Below are 10,592 nucleotides of genomic sequence, written 5' to 3'. Positions count from 1 at the left end.
CATTTAAGAAGGACAATAATCAGATGTCTGCTTCTATAAGTTTTCTTTTGTCAAACGCACTTTGTTTATGATAAGTTGACATTGAAGAAAGCACTGTACTGTGCTGCACAGTACTGAAGTCAGCATAGATGGCATTGAAGAAAAGTGTCTGCTCAATGAATACAGGTGGTCCCCGACTTACGATGGTTTGACTTATGATTTTTTCAACTTCCCGATGGTGAGCTGACGGTAGACATTCAGTAGAAACCGTACTTCGAATTTTGAATTTAGATTCTTTTCCTGGGCAAGCGATATGAGGAGCGATACTTTCTTGCAATGCTGGGCAGCGGCATCGATCCGCATCTCCCAGTCTGTCACGCGGAGGTGTGTATTAGGTGCATTAAATACATTTTCGACTTATGATGGGTTTCGCGGAATGTAACCCCATCATAAATCGGGGACCACTGTAAATGTATAACAGAAGAAGGGTGAATTTTTTTAACTTACGTTTTTAGCTGTCATTTTCAATTCTGTTAAAATGTATTTTTTTGATATTGGAAAAGTATCTGTAAACACTGGTTAATGAGTTATGTATCTTAATGTTCTTCATTAAAATGAATAATCAGTCATCATTCAGTTGAGTCAGTTATAGAGCTACAAACGAGTAATGCTTAATTTTTAAAGGCTGAGGACAGTCAACAAAAAGATACTAATCATCTAAAAATAATAACATTACCTAAGATAATAACTGAGGCTCAATACTAATGTAATCTGCTTAGCTTAAGTTTTCAAAATGATCGAACAAAACACATTTTACAGACACAATGCACACCTAACAGATCAACCAAAATTTGAAAAGGTAGGCCTACCATACCCGGTTAAATTTTTTTCAATTATAGTTTTTTTGACGAAGTTTCTGAACTTATTGATGAAATAAAACAAACATTTGTTTATCCGTTAGATAAATGTAATAAAACCGTTGAATTCTGAGTGAAAGTGTGAGCAGTGCAACGAATTAATGTGAACATATTGGATTTGAAGAAGTTCGTACAGACAAGACACAAGTACATTTTGGACGGTGACAGACTAGTCACAACACAACTTGTCTTTTGATTTTGTTTCCCTCATCGCGAGTGAAACCCTCGCTGCAGACCAGTCGGTGTAAAATAAACGTTGTGATTTGACCATATTTACTATTTTGTCAGGAATACCTGATGAATCTCTGCTGCCTATTTCCTAAAACAGGGAAGCACCTGATGATGCTCGTTCCAGGACAACATGGCAGAAGGTCCGGCCACATGTTCCCTCGTCCACGATGGACGTGTCAATCGGAAGAGGAGAATACGGCGAACAACGAGCGCTTTCCTCACCCGACACGGTTTCACTCAATGGTCGCGCCGTTATCTCGATGTCAAACACGCGGCTCAGCCTATTACATCAACAAAGGTGCAGTTAATAAGTATGTATGGTTCAGCTAAATGCCAGTGCGATAAAAAAAACTCTATTTGAATAATTAAACGTGATATTTTTTCATAGACGTTTAAGCAAAACAAAGAACAAGGTACATTTGACTATTAGCGCCAGCGTGTGACTCAAACACCTACCCATTACCAGCTGACGCCCAATATACGGCAGAGTCCATACAGGCATGATGAAGATTTCAAATTCTATTTGAATACATTAGAGCAGCTGCCAAAGGAAACAGGTCAGACAAGGTAGGACTAGGACGAGTTGAGCAGTGAGCCGCAAAAAGTTCCCAGAGGCTCGAGTCTGGGCTTTGACTGATGTGTGTTAGTGTGATGGAGTGTCTTTCCTACACCCATGATTACTCGAGGATGCTTATGAGAATGCAGGAAAATGCTGCAAATAAGATATGCAGCCGTATTAGCCATGATTATATGCGCAACAACTTAGGGGCGTGTTCCTCGATGTTCGAGCAACCTCGTGTGTCTCAAAAATATTTATGTATAACTCAGTCTCATCTGAGTACTGTTGATCATATTTTTGCGCAGCCCCAGTACCTGACGAGTTGGTTGGTACACCTCTGAGATCCATGTAGAACGCGAGAAGCGCAATTCATAACTGATATAACGTCTTACAATGAATGAAGAACATCAAATATCAGACCTACTAGTCTAGGTAAATGTTCGGTAAAACGCCCTTATGCTCCACTACTTTTATACGGCATATTTCTAAACGAAGTCAAACGTCAACACTAGCCATTATAGTTAATATATTAATAATAAATATGTAGAAAGTAAGTATGCTAGTAGTAGCAAAAGATTCAGTATCAAGTCAGTATATAAGACAGACGCAACTACACTGCATATGCATCACGGGCGCAGATTGTGTCCAAGTGGATTTTACGAAAGTAAGACAAAATTTGAAGTGACGGTTTTTAATCGGAATTTATATTTATGCGAGGGTGGCGTACTGCTCCCCGCAATATAGTATACTATATAATTATATTATATAGCAAGCTTCGTGTGTCCGATTCCAAATACTTGTACAACTCCCCGAAGACGTATAATTTGCCGACGTTTCTCGATCCCCATAATACCTGACACGTTGTTACGGCCCGGTATTTAACGGTACATACACAGTGAACATATTTCGGCTTTTTCCGCACAAAACTTGTGTGCAGTATGAGTATTTATTAAAACCTCCTACGTTTTCTACCTTAATGTCACTTCTAAAGAGGCTATTTAAAAACTCAGAAACTGTCATTTTGTAAAGGTAATAAAACATTTAAATTATTTTAGTATATCAACAAGAAGATCCAAAAAGTATCATTTGCCGACTTGCACTAAGAAGCGCATCAAATCACATATAACCGGCGTGAAAAGTTTGTGACAGACGTTATATTTCTGTAGAAGACGTCGGAAGCTGCTTGCTCGCGCAGAGTAGATGCTGAGATGTGATTGGACGGGCGGCGGGCTCGTGATGCGCCAGACGTTATCGTTGATAGGAATGCCTATATAAAGTGGACCTCGCGCGCTGTCCAACATGCCCAAGAAAGCAAGCTGCAAGGCTTCCCAGGAACGAAGAGCAGAACCCCCGGAGGCAACTTGTTTAAAATATACCAACTTAAAGCAATAGTGCAACGTGACGTTTCGAAAAAGGAGACGGGTTCGTCTAGCTATTTTTCGGCTTTTCTTTTCACGAAGACCTTCTGTGTCATTTGAGAATCATGCCTCAGAGGACCGGAGTTGTGCTGCTGCTCGCGCTCGTCGCGTGCGCCTACGAGTGGGATCAGAACGAGTCCTTCTCCCCCCGGAGACCGCGCGTCTCCGCCAACAGCCCCTGTAAGCAGCACGCCCTTTATATTATATTCACCATTTCTCTTACATATACATTAGTAACTGGTCATTTGGTTATTATTTTTGATGTGACTCCGCGTGCAAAATGGCACTGTGTTGAGAATAAGGACAGGCCAACGCGCGCTGTGTCTTGTCAGCTCGTTGTTGTGCCGACTGTACATATGACATGGCCCGTGTGTGGAATGGGTGTAGAAGTGAGAAAGTACCGAGGTGCGCTGGGCAAAACTGCGGGCGGGCAGGACTGGCACCGGTGGTACCGCCGGTACTGCTGGCACTAGTACTGCTGGGAGTGCCGCAGGCAGGGTGCGGACTGAGAGCACCGGGGACTCCCTCATTTTAGAAGGCAAACCGACTCACTGCGGCTGGGGCTCAACTCGCGAGTTTCCGTTTAATTGACGCATTTGAGTTAGTGTGTTATGAAGTGTATGCCGTCTATGCGCGCTATTTGAACGTAAGCACGACTTGGTTTGCGGGTGTTCTCCGCAACATTCATTGCCGTAACCCCTGCGGACGGATCACCTTCAAGTTTCTCAGAACATTTTCTTAGGTAAAGTATCATGCTGAATGAGTAAGCAATAAAGCAACATTTAGTATTATAATTTTAATTGAACGCTGAGATATCACTCTACATCATGCAATTTGGAGGATAGTGAAAGTTTTAACGACTGTATAATACTTATGTTGCCTAGCTACCATATTTCAGTAACAGAAATGTTTCATTTTAAGAACTCAAAATAGCAGAAAGCATGTCGTGACTCTTTCTGCCGAGGGATTGTGTGTTGCAAAGAACGATATTTTTGGGCGGATGCCCGCACGCAGTCGCGGATGTTGTTAAAGACTATGTTTTCAGAGACCCCCGCAGCGTTACAACAAACCTAAATTCATTCACTTAACTCTGAATTAGGGTTGTTATCGTACAAATGGGTTCGCACCTAACGCGCATTTCACTTACGTGTTAGCTATAGGTGAAATTTTTGCAGTAGTATTGTTTGCGGAAAAAAGCCAAAAAAAAAAAAAAAAAAATCTGCGTTTAAGTGACGTATTAGCACCGTATTAGTGAGCTACACAAACTCTCTCACGGGGTCTCAAGATACCCGAGAGACTCGTAAGCAGATATGTGACAGTGTCAAGAGTGAAAAGCCAGGTTAAAAACATCATCGCTGCGTGCGCATCTTTATAGTGTACATTGCTGTTTTTTGTAAATTTTATAGTTTCTCATTTCTTTTTATGAATAATGTACAATCTTTTTTTATTATGCGTACTGCCATGGTGTTATGTGGTAGAAAATGCAGTGAGGTTTGGTGAACAAGTATTCTCAGTCTCTGGCTTTAGGAACTGTGTCATTTTGCCCAACATCAGTTGCTACTCCACTGTACTTGGAAGGTTTGGGGACACACTATCCTTCTCCGCTGTGCTGCAGAGGCTCTGCATGGAGGACTGAGAGACACCACAGTCAGTGAAGCGCACCGCCTCAGTGGGACTCTTGCATAGCAGTGACCCCATCCTGTTGTCTGTAAAATCTTCAGAGATCTCTGTACTGCTATTAAATTATTTCCTCTCATATAGATGATACTTGGTTTATGTGCAGCTTTTCAATTCTAGAATCATGCCTGTTTTCTTAAAAAGCAAAGTTTTGTTACAATGGCCTACATGCACAAGTACGGTGTGTAACAGATTTTTCACATGTTTTTTCCAAATACAAATTTAAGTAAACACTCAAGATCCCTATAAACTTATTTATTAAAATATGTGACATACATAGCAAATATTACTCTGCAAAGCATTCATTTATGACCTGTGTTTGGTGTAAGGAATTAAAAACTTTTATAAAGCTGAAGTACACCCTACAATTCTACCAGGAGGACTCCCTATTGTCTAACAGGGGAACAAAAATAATTCAGGTGCTAAAATGTTTCCCTGACAAAATATCTCAGGGTTCACACATTGCATACCATTATGGTCTCTTTGACCCATAAATCACTTGGGAAGCGTTTTGTTAGAGCGACATAATAAACTGGCACCTAGATATATTGTTTCTTTCAACCAACAGAAGACTGTTGCTGAAATAGCTATTTGAGCTACTTTAAAGAATTTAGAACATTGGCACAGTTTGAAATGCAGACTTGCAGACCTAATGTTTAAAGGGATTTTCAAGTAGCTGTGACTTTGTCTCTTATGCTCTTTTTATTATACACATATAAGGCAGCAAATGAGCAATCCATTTGACTATGATAAAGTAGAAAATGGGTTATGTACCACCAGCACATCAGTTTCTGCACTACAATTAAGGCAAATTTTTCACAGTAAAAAATTTAGGCTAATATTCATTAAAGCTTATTCAGTAATCAGTCTAGCATAAATTACAATGAATTGTTTCTTACTGTATTTCAAAACCTGTAGGAAACAAATTGTTATGCAGTTAAAAATAAGAACAATATAATTTGTCTGGATAAAGGTATCAGATAATCTTTGTGGTGTGATTACCTCAGTGAATATACATGAAGAATCAGGTATTTATGAAGTTTTTAAGATGCAGTTCACTTTTTATCATAAGTGAATTGCACAAAAGCAAAGCTATTGACATAAGACAAACTGCAGAGAGAATAACCAAAGAAACAAAACATTGCATTGTCCATTGATTCTGTAGTAAGCTTATGATAGTCCTGACCCCAAAACTGTCAGACTAGTCAGCACACATAAGGAGAAAATCATTCATTATGAGGGCTGGGCTGCCAGGTTTGTATCTCTGGCTCACGTTCTTGTGTCACACAATGGAAGTCTATCGAGTGAACAAGGTCCTGCCAAAGTTGGTGTACAGTACCTTAATGTAATCAACATGTTCTCTTGTAAAACCAACATCATATCTGTGTGGTCTCCTTATGCCACAGCAATAACTTAGGTTGGGCAAAGGGGAAACCCACAAAGAAGTTCTCGTTATGTCACAGGTGATCCATGCCAGCCCCAGAGGCATAAATTGTCATGCTGACACGTTTTTGGGCAGGCATCAACAAACCTATCAGCAAAGCCTTGTCACAACGTTACTGTGGCAGGCTTGGGCTCGTTTGACCCAGCAGCAGGTGTAGGAATTTCAAGAGACCAGAATGCGGGATATAAAAATACAGTTTACAAAATTATTCAAAATTATTCAAGCCAAACAATTATTTCAAGTCATGTTAACTTGAGCACGCAAGTGCTTTAGCTTCAGCATGTTTTCACATGTCCCCGTCAAAGGTAACAGCAGATATAGCCTGTGAGAAGACATATCAGAATATTTCAGGTGGAGAGTTATATTGGCCTCAGCTATACTGCGTGCAAAGGAAAATACATCAGCTATCACTGGTAACAATAGTGAGGTCAGAAGTAATTGTTTCCTTTTCTGTTGCCATGACCACATGGTATTCATATGACTACTAAAAAAACGATGCATTGCTTGCTGGAAGGACATGCTACCTCAGTTTGCCACAGGATGGATATTATGCTGAAAATCTTCCTATGCTCTAAATAGCGTGTAATATACGGAAGCATTAGCATATCCGTTTACTATGCAGGAGCAATAGCTGGGCAGTGTTTCCCATATACCTTTGCTGCTCCATGTTATTTTTGAAAATGAGGACATGAGGCAAACTGACAAAACATGTTGCATTTAACTTACATAGTTCCTAGTAATGAAATAATAACTGACCTGATACAAAAAAGCAATATTGTGGCTTGTTAAATATGAGGCCAATGGAGACGGTATCTGCGGTGTCAGGTTTTCTGTGCTGCCAGGTATTCCCTCTTACAGGAGACCTGAATCAGAAGAACAGCCGGTTATGTTCAGCCAACTCATAACCTGGTTAGAAGACTGATGGTTATTTTGGAGAGATGAAGATAAAACTATTCCGAACAAAAAGAAGACATATGCCAAAACAGACTGGTGTAAATTAATCTATAACTGAGGCAGATTTATCATATCACTGCTTGTAAATAAATCAGTCACTTGTTGAATCTGAGTGAATTTGACAAGAAGACAACAATTACATTGATCCATAGTCTAGCCCATAGCTATGATTCTGCAAAGTGCTGCTGCAAGAGTTTAGAGGCCAGTCAAATTGATTCCGTCAAGAATTATAGTGGAATTGGGTGGTTTGAGGGTTAGAGGGAACAAAATCCTGCATCTTATGGCCTTCTGTGACTCCAATGGACAAGCCCCTGTGTAGATTGCTGAAAAGTTTTGAGCCTGATTGTGTAAGTGTCCAGGGAGGCTATGCACAACACTTCATTTAAATGGCCACCTTTCCCATCTGCAGCAGAAGTGGCACGCTGCCTGAACAGCGCCCTCCAGGTGGGCTGTGGTGCCTTCGCCTGTCTGGAGAACTCCACCTGTGACACAGACGGCATGCATGACATTTGCAAGTCTTTCCTCTATAGTGCTGCTAAATTCGACACTCAGGTACATGCCCTCTTCACCCTTTTTTCAAAGGTGAATATTAAATATTGACTGTAAGCAGTTGCACTGTTAAGCAGGGAGGAACAATGCAAAAATGTTGCCCCTGGGTCTAGAAGGGAATCCAAGCATGGATTTCATTAAATTAGTTTTACATAAAAACTGTTTTTAGTGCATCTGCTTCCCATGAGGAGTTGTTCTGTGACTCTGGATTTTTGTGTATGGTACAGGGCAAGGCGTTTGTGAAAGAAAGTCTCAAGTGCATGGCCAATGGCATCACTTCCAAGGTCTTCCTCACCATCCGCCGCTGCTCCACCTTCCAGAGGATGGTGTCTGAGGTACAGGAGGAGTGCTACAGTAAGCTAGACATCTGCACTGTGGCCCGGGCAAATCCAGAGGCCATTGGCGAGGTGGCCCAGTTGCCAAGCCACTTTCCCAACAGGTGAGGAAATGCTGCCCTCCTTGTCCCTCAATGGTAACCATGTATCAAAATGCTCCAAATTCTACTATCTACAACAACTTAGCACCATGTCTGACCCCTTCTGTGTATCATTCAGGTTCTACAGCAAGCTTCTGCAAAGTCTAATGGAGTGTGATGAGGAGACAGTCGACCTAGTGAGGGCCAATCTTGTGGCCCGTATGGGGCCTGAGATGGCCATGCTCTTCCAGCTACTGCAGAGCAAGCCCTGTCCTTCCGTAGAGGATGCTGACCCATCTGCCTTGGAGGGCCGTGACCCCCGCTGGCGATGGCCTGTAGGTCCACACATGTTCAAGGTTCAGCCTAACATGCGCAACAGAGACTCTACTGGTATCTTCACCAAGAAACGCTCTACTAGTGATAATTCCTAACTCCCATTCAAAAACACAACCAGTGTACACTGCAAGTTCTGCAAAAAAAAAAAAAAAAGGAAAAAAACAAACCAGTAATGCTCTCTCCCTTTGGGTGTGTCAGGATATTTCCTTCCCAAATTTTGATAAGAAGTAACTTTAGAGTAAAAAAAAAAAAAAAAAAAAAGAGCTTATGTGTCAGTCGTATGTAGCGACAGCATATGAATACATCCATTGAATATCTGGCTGCTAATGTAGAGTTTACTCTTTGTTGAACAGGTGTATTCACACATTGCAATTACAATACTACATTTATGAACAAAAGGAGGGTTTAGACTCCTTTTTCCTAAAAAGAATCATAACGAAAATATGTTCTTGTACTCACAACACAATATTTCAACTCCAATATTTCTATATTTCAGTTACAGCAATGATAAAATATTATGAAAATCATTGTTACCTAAAACAATTGGCTGCACAGAAAGAGAAAATATATATTAATGAGCATTCTCAGTAGTCCTAAGGCCCTAATCATTGTTCGTGATTATACAGAACCATGTGTTCCCCTGTGTAGCATTAGTTGTTGATTGACCCACTGGACCTTCACGCGTACTGTTTTTTGCACCAGATAGGACTTTCTTTGACAAGATGGGAATTGTGGTAGCTTGTACTTGAAATTATTACAGAAACACCAAAATATGAAAACAACCCCCCCAATATTGCAATGCAGATGTCTGAAGGTTCTTGGAAACTAAGGTGCAGTAGTAACAGAAAAAGAAGGATAACACTAAATAAAAATTTAGAAATGATGTTTTCCAAAGCCTATGGTGCAGAAACAGGGTGGACAATGACACATGCTGCCAAATTCAAGTCAAGAAATAAAAATTTTCTCTTGGATGTGCAATGCGTAGCTGTAGCATAACGTGTGAGGAAGAAATTACTGGAGATAGATTTAATCCTGCTCTCTGGGCTGAACCACCACACACACTCTACAAGTATGGCATGTAGAGATGGGTTATTAAACACTGGCTTGCAGTGTTTCTTAGAAAGAAAATAACATGACTATTTAAGAAAGCCTTGTTGATATATTAATATTTATTTTCCTACTATATAATTTAATTTGTTATTTTATTAAGTTGCTGTGGTTATTAGTTTTGTATGCAAGAGCTAGGTTTCAGATAAAGATTTTAAGGAATAGTTTGGTTGTGGCTCTCATTGTCTTGGGGGCATTTCAAATCAAGGCATTTTAAGCGTCTGAGGTGTCTTCTGAGTGAATAGGATCCATGTTATGACTCTGTGCTGGTCATGGGGGAACGCATTAGCCATTCTAGTCGGGTAAACTTCTCACTAGTGTTATAATGGACCATTCCTAAAGTATCTTAGCAAGGTCTAGAACATGTGTATGTGTGAAGGGAACATAGAGACAATTATGTTTCTTGTATTATTTTAAAGATTTTTTTCAGGACTTCATTTATATTCCTGTGTATGTTCCAAACACTGCTGGTTAATTTCATAGAGGTATAAAGTGATAAACTGAATTAGCCGCTATACTGTACAAGCTACCCACTCTATTTTTTCTGAAATTGTGAAATGCAAAGTGTTTGCTGGATCTATTTTTAACACTATGCAATTTAAAACATTTTTTCCTTCATGAAAGTTTGCCTCTGTGAATTGGGAGGTTATTTCCAAAGTGTTTTATTGGATATTGTTTGTAAAACAGCAGTACACCAAGGGCAGGCATTCCTCAGAGCTCCTGTTAGTATAAGTTAGGGAGTCAGAAAACACAATTTAGAAGGGAAAGACAAACAAGGAAACTTGTTTCTATGTCACAATACCAAATGGTGTGCAAAGTGTAAATAACTCACAACACTATGCAATAATATCTGAAAATGAGGCTCTATGCTAAATTCCATAGAGTGGCTATAGCATGCACTTAGGTCTAGTGCCAGAGCACAGAGAACAGAGTTGGTCTCACTGCCCCAACAAACACTAAAGAACACAGATAATGCAGTTTGGTGCAAACCTTTCCAGTTTGTTCC

General features: G+C 40.2%; 1 protein-coding gene across 1 annotated transcript; it reads left to right on the top strand.

Annotated features, from left to right (window-relative positions):
• Positions 1–3,005: 3,005 nt before the first annotated feature.
• Positions 3,006–10,091, top strand: stc1 (stanniocalcin 1). The gene is made up of 4 exons (XM_018743995.2): positions 3,006–3,284; positions 7,589–7,731; positions 7,956–8,167; positions 8,283–10,091. Exons 1-4 carry the CDS (start codon positions 3,170–3,172, stop codon positions 8,572–8,574), a joined length of 762 nt encoding a protein of 253 aa, XP_018599511.1. The 5' UTR covers positions 3,006–3,169; the 3' UTR covers positions 8,575–10,091.
• The last annotated feature ends 501 nt before the right edge of the window (positions 10,092–10,592 follow it).

This window comes from Scleropages formosus, chromosome 12 (assembly GCF_900964775.1).
Source record: "Scleropages formosus chromosome 12, fSclFor1.1, whole genome shotgun sequence".
Lineage (NCBI taxonomy): Eukaryota > Metazoa > Chordata > Actinopteri > Osteoglossiformes > Osteoglossidae > Scleropages > Scleropages formosus.
Note: the sequence above shows the minus strand (reverse complement) of the source record. Positions and strands in the feature narration are given on the sequence as shown.

Coding starts and splice junctions, on each gene's coding strand:
- stc1 (XM_018743995.2), top strand. CDS start 3,170: ATGCCTCAGAGGACCGGAGTTGTGCTGCTGCTCGCGCTCGTCGCGTGC. Junction 3,285..7,588: donor CGTCTCCGCCAACAGCCCCT/GTAAGCAGCACG, acceptor TCCCATCTGCAG/CAGAAGTGGCACGCTGCCTG. Junction 7,732..7,955: donor CTGCTAAATTCGACACTCAG/GTACATGCCCTC, acceptor TGTATGGTACAG/GGCAAGGCGTTTGTGAAAGA.